General features: G+C 38.1%; 1 protein-coding gene across 6 annotated transcripts in view; it reads right to left on the bottom strand.

The window, feature by feature from the left end:
- RIF1 (replication timing regulatory factor 1) overlaps window positions 1-16,677 on the bottom strand; it is a 63,498-nt gene that overhangs the window by 42,472 nt on the left and 4,349 nt on the right. For all 6 annotated transcript variants that reach the window (XM_045066816.1, XM_004743837.3, XM_013051914.2 and 3 more), the window contains exons 5-10: window positions 15,590-15,717; window positions 15,407-15,501; window positions 12,980-13,169; window positions 10,914-11,006; window positions 4,368-4,506; window positions 1,278-1,429 (exon numbers count right to left, since the gene is read on the bottom strand). In XM_045066816.1, coding sequence (XP_044922751.1) covers window positions 1,278-1,429; window positions 4,368-4,506; window positions 10,914-11,006; window positions 12,980-13,169; window positions 15,407-15,501; window positions 15,590-15,717 — 797 coding nt within the window. The remainder of the gene's footprint in view (window positions 1-1,277; window positions 1,430-4,367; window positions 4,507-10,913; window positions 11,007-12,979; window positions 13,170-15,406; window positions 15,502-15,589; window positions 15,718-16,677) is intronic.

A 16,677-nucleotide genomic window follows, 5' to 3' on the forward strand; every position in this document is an offset into this window, starting at 1 on the left:
GATGTAGTTATATTTAAGTACTCCTAAGTTCTTTTGATACGTTGAATCCTACTGCCTGTTTGGATGCACTGGGTAAAAACTAAAACTGGAAAAGTAAAGATTTTTATTACAACTTTATTTGCCCTACAGATGTCTACTATCTATAAATTTCAGTTCTAAATTCCAGATGGGAAATTACACACATAAACAATGCCCAAATTTTAAGACTGTCGGTACAGACTCATTTTAACTTTTTAAAAATGCACCCTTAAACAAACAAAAAAAAAGAACTTAGGGAACCTCAAAAGTTCTTTTCTAAGATCATTCCAATACCAATCCAATCTATACCAATGAATGTGTGGCGCAACTGGGTAAGATCAGCCTACTTAGTTAGGACCTCATAATGGTAGAATCTATAATAAATATGTTCCCATTACATATTACCATTAATGCCCAATTCCAATTAATTTATGCTGTTAAGCCTAAAAGAAGGCCTTAATACATTAAATAATTAAGAATTTAAAACTTACTAAAAATTCAAGTATATTTTATTATAAAACACAATTTCCAGTAATATACTCACTGTTGTGTAATTATATATATAGACCAAAAGACAAGGACTACAGATTTAAAAAATCCCAGATACACAATAAAGAAATGCAAAAGACAGAAATTAAAATTATCAGAGCTATCCTTTTTTATTCACTGTATAAAAAAAAATACAGAAACCGAGAATGGGATTAACTGCAAAATCAAGGTGGTATATATAGATATGTCTAAATGCCAGCAAGGATATCAAAATCTAAAAAAAACTGCTAATATTTATATGAAAATTTTCATGTATTTATATGAAAAATTCATAACACTGAAAAGCTATGCTGGGATTAAATTATTTGTTACCACTATGTAGCTTAGAAATAAGAGAGACAAAAAATAAATGATTGGGCTTTTTATCAATCTAGTGTCAAATTTGATTTCTATTTCAGTTATGTTGATTTTTACACACAAGTACATTCTAAATCCTATGAAATTTCTTTTTTAAAAAATCTCTCAAAATGCCTTTTGAGTAAGAATAGGTATTTGAGTGGTTGCTGGTTGAGAAAGCTTTAGAGGCTCCATTTCACACAACTAGAAAATATCTTCTGAAGAAAATAAATTCAAGTTCTATGTTAGGAAAATAAGACCTTTCATATAGTGAGCTCTGCTAACATGACAAATGGAACACTGAAAGATTAGATCATTAACAATCTAAGAATGCATTAAAACGCACCAGGCATTATACTCAACACTTTCATTACCTGTTCAAAATTAGCAGGAAGGTGAGGTCCAAGTCTCATCAGCAGATACCACCAGACTTCTAGCTTTGTTAGTGCTAGAGTTTCTGTTCTCACGTGGATGGAACTCAAAGGCTGCATTAACAACTTCAGTCTTTTTGCACTGCATAGTATTTCTTAAAAGAAAGTAAGTACATAGGTAAAAACATAAAAGCTGAAGACTAAATTTTAAGAATAAGTATGTAAGTCTCCTTTATCAACTCCAAGAGAAAAAAGATTTAAAAATAATTTTTTTAAAAATCAGCTGTTCTTGGTATACCTCAACTTTTAATGTGACAAAGACTTCAATACAATTAGACTACATGTAATAAGGTCAAAAAAAAAAAGAGAAAGAAAAAGAAAGAGGAAGCCATGTTTATTAGATACAGCGTGTGCCAGGGATGATTTTCCTACAGAGGGACATTTGGCAATGTCTACAAAATCTCAGGTCTAACAACCTGAGAGCCAGGGGTACAGAGGAGGCTGTTGGTATCTAGTGGGTTGCGCCTAAGGATACTGCAAAACTTCCTTCAAGACACAGGGCAATCCTCCACAACTGTCCGGCCTAGCATTGAGTTTAACAACTAGGAATACATAAAATAAGATGCCCTGTGCTCAAGTAACTTATCAAGAAAAGATTTAAAGGATTTTGAAACATCCGTCAAGCTATGGATTTGGTGGTATGGCATTAATGTTTCTGACAGCTACTGTGCCATTTATCTTTCACAATTAACATTTCTATAAAGAAAATAAAGTCAAATCACTGTGGGAACAAATTCTCTCAACTTTTTTCAACTCCTACTCTATGAGAGGAGCTCCGCAATAATATCTCTATAGCAAAAATTGCCAACTGCCATTCTTTCTTAGATACAAGACTCTCTTTCACTCAGGAAAATGACATATACCCAATTTTTTATTTATCTAATCTCCCATTTAGCCATTCTACCTAATGAGATTTAAGGGGAAGTGTATATGGAATTTTCGAAAGGCTCTGGATAGATGGTTCATCTGAAAACAAGTTCATTTTTGCTCTTCTGCCTTTTATCCTTCCTGTAACTGCAAGTAAGCATACTGATGATGACAGAAACAACAAGCATCTGATTCCTTAAGATTTCCTGGATCCATAATACTAGGGATGGACTCTTTTAGCTCTGGTTTTTTTTTTTTTTGATTTTATATATTTATCTGACAAGAGAGATAGAGAGCACAAGTAGAGAGCGCGGCAGGCAGAGGGAGAGGGAAAAGCAGGCTCCCTGCGGAGCAAGGAGCCCAATGCAGGGCTTGATCCCAGGACCTCTGGGTAGATGGTAGATGCTTACCGACTGAGCCACCCAGATGCCCCAGAGCTCTGGACTTATTTCAAATCAGAAAGCATTTTATTTATCTTCTTTAAGTCATGACTACTTTATGCTTTAGTCTAGAACATCAACTTGCATTACCAGTTCACAAACAAAAGGTAACATTTACAATTAAAATTTGTGCCTGGCAATGCACTTTCAATACTTTCAAAGAAATCATGGTTAATGAAAATAATCACCTTACAAAATACACTAAAAAGGGTACAAGAGGATTATTAATTGTCTTTGGCAGAGAAAAAATACTTGATGAAATCAATATTAGCAGATCTTCTAAACATACAGTATTGAGGGATGCCTGGGTGGCTCAATGGGTTAAAGCCTCTGCCTTTGGCTCAGGTCATGATCCCAGGATCCTGGGATCAAGCCGCGCATGGGGCTCCCTGCTCAGGGAAGAGCCTGCCTCCCCCACCCCTGCCTGCCTCTGCCTACTTGTGATCTCTGTCAAATAAATTCTAAAAAATCTTCCACAAACAAAAACAATACTGATTATATCTAAGATTAACTACCCAATTGAATAGCCATTCCTACTGACCGACTTTTGGGCTATGTTGGAGGCAGGCCCCTGGCCAGGGCGGCCTCCGCCATTAAAAGATGGCGCCTGGCTAGTTGCCAGGTTAGGATTGCCTCATGAGACTAAGCGGAACGCCCAAAGAGGAAGTAAACAGCATTGGTTGCTAGCGAAGTTGTTCGTTTAGGTGCACAGCCTGATTCGCTCCCTCCTGTACCCTACTCGCTGATTGGTCATGTAAGCGTATATAAGTGTGTAGACTTGCGGAAATAAAGAGAGAGAAGATGCATCCGAACCAGGGTTCTTGTCATCCTTGTGGGCCGAGGGCGATAGGGCTATATACTCCTCCTCATATATACAGTTGACCTTTGAATATGGGTTTGAATTGCATGTGTCCACTTATACAGACTGTTTTTTAGATAGTACAATACTCTAAATGTATTTTCTCTTCCTTATGATTTTCCTAACATTTCTCTAGCTTACCTTACTGTAGAACTAGAGTATACAGTACATATAACATACAAATTTGGGGGTTAATCGACTGGTTACGTTACTGGTTTCTGGTCAACAGTGGGCTGTTTGTAGTGAAATTTGGGGTAAGTGAAAAGTTACATGCAGTGGGATGTTGGCATCCCTAACCTTCCCACTGTTCAAGGATCAACTATATATCAAACACCTCCACTAGACAATAGGAAGATAAAGTTACGATAAATCAAAAGGAATCATTTGTATATATTAATAGTGAAAACCCACTTTAGGCACTATTCTAAAGATCCTGTGAGAAAAAAGTTTACCAGTCATGGTTCACAGCTATCACATTGTTTCCTATCATCTAATCGCTATGTGATCTTTGATAAATTACTTAATCTTTCTAAAATAGTGATAAGACTTGCTATTTCAGATCTATTGTGATGATTACAATAGAGGTACTCAAAAGTGCTCAACTAAGTACTAAAAAGCCACAAATGGTATCTGTCACTTTGCTCAATTTTTGAAATAGTTTAAAACAAATTTTCTTATCAGTGGTGTTCAGTAATACCTAGGCTTTCTAATTCTATTTTTAGCTCTAAGTTTATTCCCTTAAAATAAAATGAAAAATATTCAATAGGTTAAATTTCAGTACAAAGTCCAAAAAATCAGAATGGCTTTCTTTTCATTTTGAGGAAAAATCCACAGAAAAATAAAAATTTTAACATATTATTTACTTACCTGGATTCAAAGCAAAATTATCTATTAAACTCTTCCATGCAATAAAAGCTATTTTTTTAATCATGGGAGCTCCACTACGAAATCCTAGTTCTTCCAGCTGTAACAGAGAATTAATGAAACTCCCACTTCGATGCAACGTCTAAAAAGGAAAAATCATAACAAAGTTATTTAACTGCCTAAAACAACATATAGGAACTATTATTTTTCACTTATCTAATTTATTCAGTGTTAGCTATGTAAAGTCTTAAAAATTTAAATTTTAGAATGTACTGAATTCTGTCTGTACATTCAAAACTCAGGATCACAAAGATATAATGCTCCATGAATTAAATAATGCACAAAACAGAACATTTCTAAAACATTAGAGAAAATTAGGAAGATAAGTCCCAAATTTTACCAGAGTACCAAAAAGATAGTATCCATATGAAAAAATAGTATTTAAGAAAAAAGGGAAAAACGGACAAATGACAAGTAAACAAGGAAACATTAAAAAAATGAAACATTAGCAACTGTAGCTATAAATCACATATACACTGAACAGCATATAAACATTAATATAGAATAACTTGCTTAGAAAATCAAAGAATCCATAAGAAAGCTACTAGAGCTAATAAATTCAGCAAGCAACTGAATTTCATTCAGCAAGCAGCTGAACTGAAATTCAGCAAGCAACTGAATAAATTCAGCAAGCAACTGAACAAGATCAACACACAAAAATCAGCTGTGCTTCTACACAACAGCAGCTAACAACCTGAAAAAGAAATTAAGGAATAATTCAATTTACAACAGCACCTAAAAGAATTAAATACTTAGGAATAAATCTAATAGAGGTGAAAGGCTTGTACACTAAAAGCTACAAAATACTGCTGAAAAACATTTAAAAAGACCTGAATAAACAGAAAACCATTCCACATTCAAGTATAGAAAGTCATTTTTTTTTTTAAAGATTTTATTTATTTATTTGACAGAGAGATCACAAGTAGGCAGAGAGGCAGGCAGGGAAAGAGGGCGAAGCAGGCTCCCTGCTGAGCAGAGAGCCCTTATGTGGGGCTTGATCCCAGAACACTGAGATCATGACCCAAGCTGAAGGCAGAGGCTTAACCCACTGAGCCGCGCAGGCGCCCCAGTACAGAAAGTTTTAATACCATAAAAATGTCAATATGACACAGAGCAATCTACAGATTCAACACAATCTCTGTTGAAAGTACAGCAGCCAAGGTGCCTGGGTGGCTCAGTCCTTGGGGGGGGGGGGGTCTGCCTTCAGCTCAGGTCATGATCCCAGAGTCCTGGGATCGAACCCCCTGACTGGGCTTTCTGCTTAGTGGGAAGCCAGCTTCTCCCTCTCCCTTTGCTTGTGTTCTCACTCTTGCTGTGTCTCTGTCAAACAGATAGATAAAATCTTATTTAAAAAAAAAAAAAAAAAAAAAGGTACAGCAGCCTTTTCACAAAAAAAGAAAAGACAATCTTCAAATTCATTATGGAATTGCAAAGAGCCCCAAAACAGCCAAATCGATTCCAAAATAGATTTGGAGAACTTACACCTCTTGCCTTCCAAACTTACTTCAAAAACTGAAGTAATTAAAACATATGGTAATGGCATAAGGATAAACATATAGACCAATGAAATAGAAAACCTTAAAATAAACCTCATATGCTGTCAATTGGTTTTTTTCTTTCTTTCTTTATCTGGGGGTGGGGGAGATCAGGGAGTCTCAAGCAGACTCTGAACTGAATGTTGAATCCCATGTTGGGCTCCATCTCATGACCCTGAGATCATGACCCAAGACAAAATCAAGAGTTGGGCACTTAACCAACTGTGCCACCCAAGCAACCCTGCTGCCAACTGATTTTTTTTTCTTTTTTTAAAGATTTTATATATTCATGGGGCGCCAGGGTGGCTCAGTGGGTTAAAGCCTCTGCCTTTGGCTCAGGTCATGATCCCAGGGTCCTGGGATCAAGCCCTGCATCAGGCTCTCTGCTCAGCAGGGAGCCTGCTTCCTTCCTCTCTCTGCCTACCTCTCTGCCTCCCTGTAATCTCTGCCTGTCAAATAAATAAATAAATAAATCTTTTTTTAAAAAATAATTGTATTTATTCATGAGACAGAAAGAGAAAGACAGAGGCAGAGAGATCAGGCTCCCTGTGGAGCTGGGAGCCCAGGATAGAACTTGATCCCAGGAACCTAGGATCATGACTTGAGCCAAAAGCAAACGCTTAACCTAATAAGCCACCCGGGTACCCCTTATTTTTCAACAAGGATGCCAAGACCATTCATTATATAGAGACCATTCTTTTCAACAAATGGTGCTGCCAAATTGACTACCCACATGCTAAAGAATGAAAACTGGATCCTTGTCTTACACCATATAGAAAAATGAACTCAAAGATTAAAAACTTATGAGAACGAGAACTCTAAAAATCCCAGAACAACACAGAGGGGAAAAAATAATCATGACACTGGATTTGACAACAACTTCATGGCTTTGACACCAAAAGCACAGGCAATGAAAGAAAAAGATCTAATTTATACTGGACTTCATAAAAAACTTTTGTGCACCAAAGGATATTATCAAGTGAAAAGACAACATTACAGAATGGGAAAAAATATCTGAAAATCACGTATCTGATAAGGGATTAATAATCCAGAGAAAGGGGGTGGTGCCTGGGTGGCTCAGTGGGTTAAAGCCTCTGCCTATGACTCAGGTCATGGTCCCAGGGTCCTGGGATCGAGCCCTGCATCAGGCTCTCTGCTCAGCAGGGAGTCTGCTTTCCTCTCTCTCTCTCTGCCTGTCTCTCTGCCTACTTGTGATCTCTGTCAAAAAAAAATAAATAAAATCTTAAAAAACAAACAAACAAAAAAATCCAGAAAAAGAACTCCTACAACTCAACAACAAAAACAAACCACCCAATTAAAAAAGTGGGCAAAAGGGGCACCGGGGTGGCTCAGTGGGTTAAAACCTCTGCCTTCGGCTCAGGTCCTGGGATCAAGCCCGGGTCCTGAGATGGAGCCCCACATCAGGCTCTCTGCTCAGCAGGGAGCCTGCTTCCTCCTTTCTCTCCCTGCCTGCCTCTCTGACTAGTTGCAATTCTGTCTAGCAAATAAATAAAAGTCTTCAAAAAAAAAAAAAAAAAAAAAGTGGGCAAAGGCAGGACACCTGAGTGGCTCAGGTCATGATCCCAGGATCCTGAGATAAGCCCATCTCTCTAATCAGCAGAGAGCCTGCTTCTCTCCTGCTGCTTGTGTGTATGTGCGTGTGCTCTCGGTCTCTGTCAAATAAATAATAAAATCTTAAAAAAATTAAAATAATTTTTTTTTAAAAAATAAGCAAAGGCTTTCCTGCCCTGGGCTCTGAGTAGTCAGCTATTAGGTCTCAGAGACCAAAATCCTTAGGACTTGAGACTAGGTGGCTGGTCTGAAGTCACCATGCCACAAAACAACTTAACTGAGTAACTGCTATGGTTATCACTTGGGAGGACCATGAGAAGAAGAGAAAGAAAAGTCAAGAGGCTCATGAACGTTCAAAGGCAGATGAAGGCTAAGCACCACCATAAGCATCATTATCCTGAGAAAAAAACAAAAATACTATTAAGGTACATAAAAAGGGAACCACCAAACTAAAGAATGATGAAAGATTCCACAGGGAACAGTACCTCCCTATCTATAGGGCACAGAGAAGCAATCCTGAGCTAACATGCTTTCAAATATAGTTAAAAGCAAATAGAGAAAGCAGGAAAATAGGAAGACTCTCTGCTCAAGGTTCACACCAGGGAGAAACAGATACTAAGTTATTTGAATAGGAAAGAGAAACAAGAGAACAGGAAAAAGGTTGTTTACTGTTACTGAAGTCTGCTCCACCGAAAATGGCTTTATATGAAAACCACCTAAATATGCAAGATTAGGAAATGGATTTATGTTTCAAGAAGGTCCACATAATACGTCTTAGACTGAAAGTCACCTTTTACCTCTCAATATATGGTGAACAGAAAAACCCCTCATCCCTACTACATACAACCTCGGTTATTACTACCAAGGGTAATGTAAATGACAAAGCTGTGAGCAAGGTGGGTCTTGTGACACAAAGAGGTAAAAGGTTATTTGGGAGAACTACATCCAGGTTACTAACAATCCTGAAAATGACGGATCATAAATGCCGTCTTACTTGCTTGATAGCAGCTACATACAAGTAACTCCTTACAATCATTACTGATGGCACACCAATCAGGAAAACCACCACTAATGTGACGGTTTCTGCATTATTACCCAACAGCCTTTAAGTCCGCCATCAAGAGAACTATTTATCATATTGTCAAAAACATTAAAACGCCCCAGTTTTACAAAACAGAACAAAATGTTCTGGAAGGGCTAACACATCAAAAACCAAAAAATAGGGGTGCCTAGGTGACTCAGTCATTAAGCTTCTGCCTTTGGCTCAGGTCCTGATCCCAGGGTCCTGGGATCAAGCCCCGCATCAGGCTCCCTGCCAGGGAGGGAGAAAAGCCTTTGCTCTCCCTCTCCTACTCCCCCTGCCTGCTTGTGTTCCCCCTCTTGCTGTGTCTGTCTGTGTCAAATAAATAAAATCTTTTTAAAACAAAAACAAAAACAAAACATGTTCAGCAGGGAAAAACCAGAAGCGCCTGAGTGGGTCTGTTGGTTAAGCATCTGGCTCTTGACTTCAGATCAGGTCATGACCCCAGGATCCTATGTCAGGCTCCTCACTCAGCGGGCATTCTGCTAGAGACTCTCTTTCCCTCTCCCTCTGCCCCTTCCCCTCAAACACTCTCTAAAATAAATAGGTAAATCCTTAAGGGAAAAGAAAAACTAGAATGAACCCCAGTGTATTACTGATAGGAATGTAAAACAGTACACCCACTGTGGAAAACAATTTGGAGGAGTCTCTAAAAGTCAAGCACAGAACTACCATTATGACCCAGCAATTCCATTCTTCTTCCACATATATCCGAAAGAATTAAAAGCAGAGAATCCAACAGATGTTTGTACATCAATGTTTACAGCAACATTATTAACAGCCGAAATGTAAAAACAAGCCATGTGCCTATCAACAAGTGAATAAACAAAATTAAGTTACAGAGCAAAATATTATCCAGCCATAGGAATCAAATTTAGTTAAGTGCTTGCTACAACATGATTAAGACTTGAAAAAATTGTCTAGCATAATAAGCCATATACAGAAGGACAAACAGTGCATTTACGTGGGATGCCTAGAATTAGCAAATCCAGGGACAGCAGGTAAAATAGCATTTACCAGGGGCTAGGGGTAGGGGAGCAGGAGGAGTTATTGTATAATATGTATAAAGTTGTTGGGAGAAGATGAAAAAGTTTCGGGTATAGATAGTGATGCTATTTACACAACTTGTATATGTATTTAATGGCACTGAACTGTACACTTACGAAGGTTAGGAGAAATATCATTTACCACAATAAAGAAAAACACATCTCTTCCCCTCAAAAACAAACGAACAAATAAAAACCCAAAACCCAGCTTGAAGACAAAACATATAGTCAATCCTAACAATCCACCAAAATTCTATAAAGTCCACAGCAAACACTGTGTTAGCAAGTACCTGTTTGTCCAAACAAACTCAACCTTGCTTCCTATTTACCTCCATTTAAAGACACCATATGGATTAGTGATTCTCTAACACTGAACTCATATGCAATAGCACGGTTATTCATGACTACACAGAGCTTATGTAATGTGTAATTTCCCCAAGGCCCATCACAGTCTTTTGATGCTTTGGAACCACAGACAATACTTTGGCACGAAGCCGAGGGGCCATTTAAAACTAAATTCACTAAAAAAAAAGGTACAAAATGGGGGAAATGTGTCATTAAGTGGATTTATGTAAAGGACTTTTTTAAAAAAATACTTTATGTATTTGAGAGAGCATGAGAGAATCCACACATGCAAAAGCAGGGGAAGGGGCAGAGTGAGATGCAGGTTCCTGGTTTAAGCAGGAAGCCCTTTATGGGGCTCACTCCCAGGACCCTGGGATTATGACCTGAGCTGAAGACAGATGCTTAACCAACTGAGCCACCCAGACATCCTGAAAAGGACATCTGTTTAAAAAAGAACACTTAGGGGTGCCTGGGTGGCTTAGTCGGTTAAATGACTGCCTTTGGTTCAGGTCACTATCCCAGCCAGAGTCCTGGGATTGGGTCCCACACTGGGCTCCCTGTTATTAAGCAGGAGAGTCTGCTTCTCCCTTTCCCTCTGCCCCTGCTCATGCCCCTTCTCTCTTGCTGTATGCGCCCCCCACCCCCCAGCAAGAACACTGAGTTCAAATAAAAAGGCAGGGCATTATCTTGCTCTACCTCAGCTGAGAATCTGCATACTGGATGACTCAAATTCATGCCACTCTTTAGATTTACAATTGACTGGAAAAGCAGCAGAAGTACTTATTGTGGGCTGGCAAACAAATTTTAGTGAACAGCTGAATCTACATATATGGTATACATGAATAATGTAAAGTTAAGAAATGAAAGGGTTTCACAGGTATAAACTGTGCACTATTAACTGTAGACTTACCTTCCCAAGAAGTCTGACAAATAAAGGCCACAATTTTAAAACGTAAGTCTCATTCTTACTCATAAACAACTTTTGGAGTTCTGAAAGTAATTTCTGCAAACAAAAGCAAAAACACTCTTGAGAAAACAAAATATGCAGTATCAGACTGTCTTAGTTGAAGTAACGTTTCCCAATGTTTTATTAGAAAAACTTTCATGTATATAGCACAGCTGAAAGTTTTACAGTGAAAGCCCAAATATAAAAATCATTAATATCTTACTCTGCCTGCCTTATCACAAATTTGGCCATTATTCCATCCGTCAATTCAGCTTAATTTTTTTCTTCCAATATACTTTTCCCTGAAAACTTTAGCATGTGTACCATTAGAGTTCAAATGATAATGTTTTAGTTCTTCACTCTTAAAAATACACGAATAGGGGGCACCTGGGTGGCTCAGTGGGTTAAGCCTCTGCCTTCAGCTCAGGTCATGACTCAGGGTCCTGGGATCGGGCCCCACATCAGGCTCTCTGCTCGGCGGGGAGCCTGCTTCCCCCTCTCTCTCTGCCTGCCTCTCTCCCTGTGATTTCTCTGTCACATAAATAAATAAAATCTTTAAAAAAAAAGCCACATTAATAACTTCATGGCTAACAGCTGAGAACATTTTCAAATTTATAAAGAGTTTTACATATGCTCTTAAAAAATTAATAAACGTAACCAAAAAAACCTTGCAAAGACACTGGAGTTACTTTATTGGGCTCCAAACATTTCCATGAGGCCTCCTGAATTTTAAAAAAATAAACAAAATCCCAGGTATTAAAATCTGGAAGGCTCCCTCACCTCACCTAGATTACTGAAGTTCTCTCTGAACTAGTTTCCCTTCTACTCAACTCCTTTAGAAGTCTATTCTCAACACAGGCACAGTAATCCCTTTAAAGCCCAAGTCAGTACACACAAACACTCCTAGACTCAAAATCTTCAAACAGGTTTTCAATGTAAGCCAGAGGAAAACAAATGACTGCAATACTGCCAACGTCCTCTGTGACTGGGCCCTGTATTTCTCCTCTCCTAATCCTCTCATCCTCATACACTCTGAAATATTGCACATGCCAGTGTTCACTGAACACCAACAAACACAAAATGATCAGAGCAGGGTCTTTTGCTCTCATGGTTCCTCCTGCCTAGAATGAGTTTACTCCCTATCACCCAAGTTGCTAATTCCTGTACCATTTCAAATTACTGTTTAAATACCCTATTCCTGGGATGCCGGGGTGGCTCAAGTGGGTTAAATAAAGCCTCTGCCTTCGGCTCAGGTCATGTCTCAGGGTCCTGGGATCGAGCCCCATATCAGCCTCTCTGCTCAGCGGGGACCCTGCTTCCCCTCTCTCTCTTGACTGCTTCTCTGCCTACTTGTGATCTGCCTGTCAAATAAATAAATAAAATATTTTAATTAATAAATAAATATCCTATTCTTTTTCCTTCCGTGACCATATCCTTCCTCTCCAATGGCACTCTCCATCTAGTCTCTACAGTTCTCCATAATGTTCTTCACTGAATATATTACATTCTCTATTACCTCTCAGACCCACTAGACAAGAAGCTCCACAAGCTCCCTTTGTTCACTGCTATATTCAGTGTATAAAACAATACCCGGCATGTAAGTGCTCAATAAATATGTTACAAAAACAATGGTGGAGAAGACTAAAACTCAAGGCAAGTATTAACTTTAGGAGAATGTACACATTACATGCACTTATGTGCTTTAAACTTATACCTATTGATATTATCTTAAAATAACCCAGATAGCCCTGAAATCAGTTAATGTCCTTCTTTTTCCAGAAATGCAATCCCCTTCTATCACTAAGGGCAATGGGGATGAAATAAAATGCCTAGATCCTACAAACACTAAATAAAACAGCTCCCTTCCTTTAAGTAGTACTACTGCCTACACTAACTTAAGCAATTATTTATGTTCTATTAAAAGTAGAACTTCCTACATCATAATGCAATTATACCAGTATGATCCCTATGCTTGGGCCAGAAACTTACAATGCAGTATCCAAAAAATCCTTACACAAAACGATACTTACAGTAGTCATAAGCTGCTCTGTGATAGATGCTATTTCTTGTTGTTTCTGAAGCAACAATGGCATTCCCATCTCTAGAGCAGTTGCTCCCCGCAAATGTACCTTTTGAGCTGAATGAACCACTAAAGGTATGACCAGTTTTGCCCACCTGACTGACTCTTCTCCCATTTGAACTGGGGCTTGTTCAATTAGCCTGTTAATAGAGAAATCAATGAAATTAGCTTGACCTCACCTTTTATGTCTAAACTACCAGGAAAATAAGCAGCATACAGAAATATTCCTAATACTGTCCATCTATTTTAAAATATATACATATATGCATACACACAGATTTTTATTTACTAATTTGTAGGTTTCCATATTATTTTTCATAAATTTAAAAAATAAGAATACACCATTTTGGCTTCAAATTAATATTTAAAGAATTGATCTTTTTAAAAGGCAAGTAAATTCAACATTCTTTTAGAAGACAGCCAGAGTGGGCCACCTGGGTGGCTCAGTCGGTTAAGAATCTGCCTTCACCTAAGGTCATGATCCCAAGGTCCTGGGATCCAGTCCTGTATCACATAGGGCTCCCTGCTCAGTGGGGAGCCTGCTTCTCCCTCTACCCCTCCCCACCCCTGCTCCTGCTTGCTCTCTAATAAATAAAATCTTAAAAAGGGGAAAAAAAAAAAAAAAAAAAATAGAGAATTGTGATATAGTGTAAGCATCATTCAGGACATCAGACCACTAAGTAAAACAATTCAAAACAGTTCAATTACAGAAAACTTTTTTTTTTTTAATTTTATTTATTTATTTGGCAGACATCACAAGTAGGCAGAGAGGCAGGCAAAGAGGGAAAGGAAGAAGCAGGCTCCCTGCTAAGCAGAGAGCCCGATGCGGGGCTCGATCCCAGGACCCTGGGATCATAACCTGAGCTGAAGGCAGAGTAAGCTTTAACCCACTGAGCCACCCAAGCGCCCCAACAGAAAACTTTTAAGAATGAAAAACTAGGGGCGCCTGGGTGGCTCAGCTGGTTAAGCGACTGCCTTCGGCTCAGGTCGTGATCCTCGAGTCCCGTATCGGGTTCCCTGCTTAGCAGGGAGTCTGCTTCTCCCTCTGACACCCTCCCTTCTCATGCTCTCTCTCTTTCTCACATAAGATCTTTTAAAAAAAAAAAAAAAGAAAGAAAGAAAGAAAAACTAGTAAGATAAATCACACAACACAGTCTATGTGCCGTTAGCATGTCCCTGAAAGAATAGGGATGCACAAGAAGGTAAAGCATTTTCCTGTTCTCCCATCTGCTGCTAGTTGCTGTTAATGCCTTCTTATATCCCCTAACCCTAACCCTACCTGAGAGCCCATTATTATTATTATTATTATTATTATTACTTTTTAAACTCTTGCGAAAGCTTTAATGGAAATAATTTTAAAAATCAGAATCGGGGCGCCTGGGTGGCTCAGTGGTTTGGGCTGCTGCCTTCGGCTCGGGTCATGATCTCAGGGTCCTGAGATCGAGCCCCGCATCAGGCTCCCTGCTCCGCAGGAAGCCTGCTTCCCTCTCTCTCTCTCTCTCTGCCTGCCTCTCTGCCTACTTGTGATCTCTGTCTGTCAAATAAATAAATAAATAAATATCTTAAGAAAAAAAAAATCAGAATCATAAGAATAAATGAAACAAGATGGGATCAGGAGGGAGACAAACTGTGACTCTTAATTTCACAAAACAAACTGAGGGTTGCTGGGGGGAGGGGCTCAGGAGAGGGTTATGGACACTGGGGAGGGTTATGTGCAATGGTGAGTGCTGTGAAGTGTGTAAAGCTGGCGATTCACAGACCTGTACCCCTGGGGATAAAATGTTTATTAAAAAATTTTTATTAAATAATTTTAAAAAATTAGAATCAAGGGGCGCCTGGGTGGCTGAGTGGGTTAAGCCTCTGCCTTTGTCTCAGGTCATGATCCCAGGGTCCTAGGACCAAGCCCATATCGGGCTCTCTGCTCCACAGGGAGCCTGCTTCCCCCTCTCTCTCTCTGCCTGCCTCTCTGCCTACTTGTGATCCCTGTCAAATAAATAAATAAAATCTTAAAAAAAAATCAAAATCATTTTTGCAGCAGCAACATAACCAAGATTTTTACCTATGCTCTATAGCCAACATGGGGCTCAGACTCATGACCCCAAGATCAAGAGCAGCATGCTCTACCAAGTAAACAAGACAGGAACCCCAACCAAGACTTCATTTTTAAGACTCAGTAAAAATAAAGACAATAAAGAAAGAAACCTAGTAACTTAAACATATCTTCTTCCTTCTTTTTCCTGTTACCTTTTATCCTTGAGACTTTTACAAGACATTTTGTTCTTTTAACTTCTAACTCGTATTTTAGTCCCCAAAGTCCACTCCTTGAAGTAAATTCTAAATTTAATGAAATTAATCTTCTAAAACAACAAATTCATACCTTATGATGACATTTAATGCTTCATAATCAACAACTGCAGAATGCATCTCTCCTTTATTAAATACTATTTCTAATGAATCAATTATATTGGATACCTAAAAGACAGAACCAAATAAATACAAATAAACCTCAATTTTTTAAGTGGCACGTAGTTAAGAAAATGTATACAAAAACCATACTCACTACTTTGCCAATGACTTCAGCAGGAAATGTCTGCTTGGATAGCACCCAAAGTGCCCTAGTACGTACATTTTTGTCTGGGCTTTTAACACTATCATTCAATTTTAAAAGCAGTTCTTGAGTATCTGTCTCTGAAAAACAAGCAGCCTTAATTATGTGGAACAGATTGTACACTTTAAAATCTCTAATACAGAAACAAAAAAATAAATATCTATCTGTCAAAAAATTAAATGCGTATTCAAAGAGGATCAGTGAACCAATGCTAATAGCAAATTTCTTCCAAAACACAAAACTTAGGTTAGATGGGAAAGTATATTCAGAGAAAACAAACAGTATACTCAATCTGTGCAACTGAAAAAATTTCAGAGGTATCATTACTTCTAAACATATAAAACAATTTTTGGCAAGATGTTATGAATCCTACACCTCTGTTCTAAAATGAACTTCTATTTTAGATTAGGAACATCTGTATGTATAAAAAAGGGCATAAACTTTACCATCAGAAAAGAAGATAGTAGTAACTTTCAGGCACCCTTATTCCCTGTCCCGGATTTCCCCCTTTTGAAAGATCACCTCCTAGGTTTCCATTAAAATGACAAACTACAGAGTGGTAATTAAGATTCCTTGAAAACTTAGCTGCTTTTGAAGATCCAAATTATCTCAATACCACTATGTAAAAGAACTTTTCAATTCAGCATGTTCTTTTGGGTATATGCTTGTTTTATACAATAAAACACCATCTAAATTATTACCTTTCAAAGAATATATGCTTTGTAAAGAAAAAGGTTCATTTTTTTTTTAATTACAATCACTTTCAAATAGGTTTATATTCTTTTAGAGCAAATCTGGTGGTATCAAAGTTAAAGCTATGTCTAGAAAAAAAGAGATCTTCTAAAAGATGATAACCAAAACACTAGTTCTTTCTCAAAAGTAAATCCTGAACTACTAAAGCTATGTAACTAAAAGAGAAGTAACAGTACTTTTAACATATCAAACCATATTTATAAACTCTAAAAATATTTTTTCTGTCATAGTGGGTGCTGGATACTCCCAGACCAAGTACTAAAATATAAACTCTAAAAATATTACAA

The sequence above is a fragment of the Mustela putorius genome, unplaced genomic scaffold (genome assembly GCF_011764305.1).
Source record: "Mustela putorius furo isolate JIRA1106 unplaced genomic scaffold, ASM1176430v1.1 tig00003869_pilon_pilon_pilon, whole genome shotgun sequence".
Classification (NCBI taxonomy): Eukaryota; Metazoa; Chordata; class Mammalia; order Carnivora; family Mustelidae; genus Mustela; species Mustela putorius.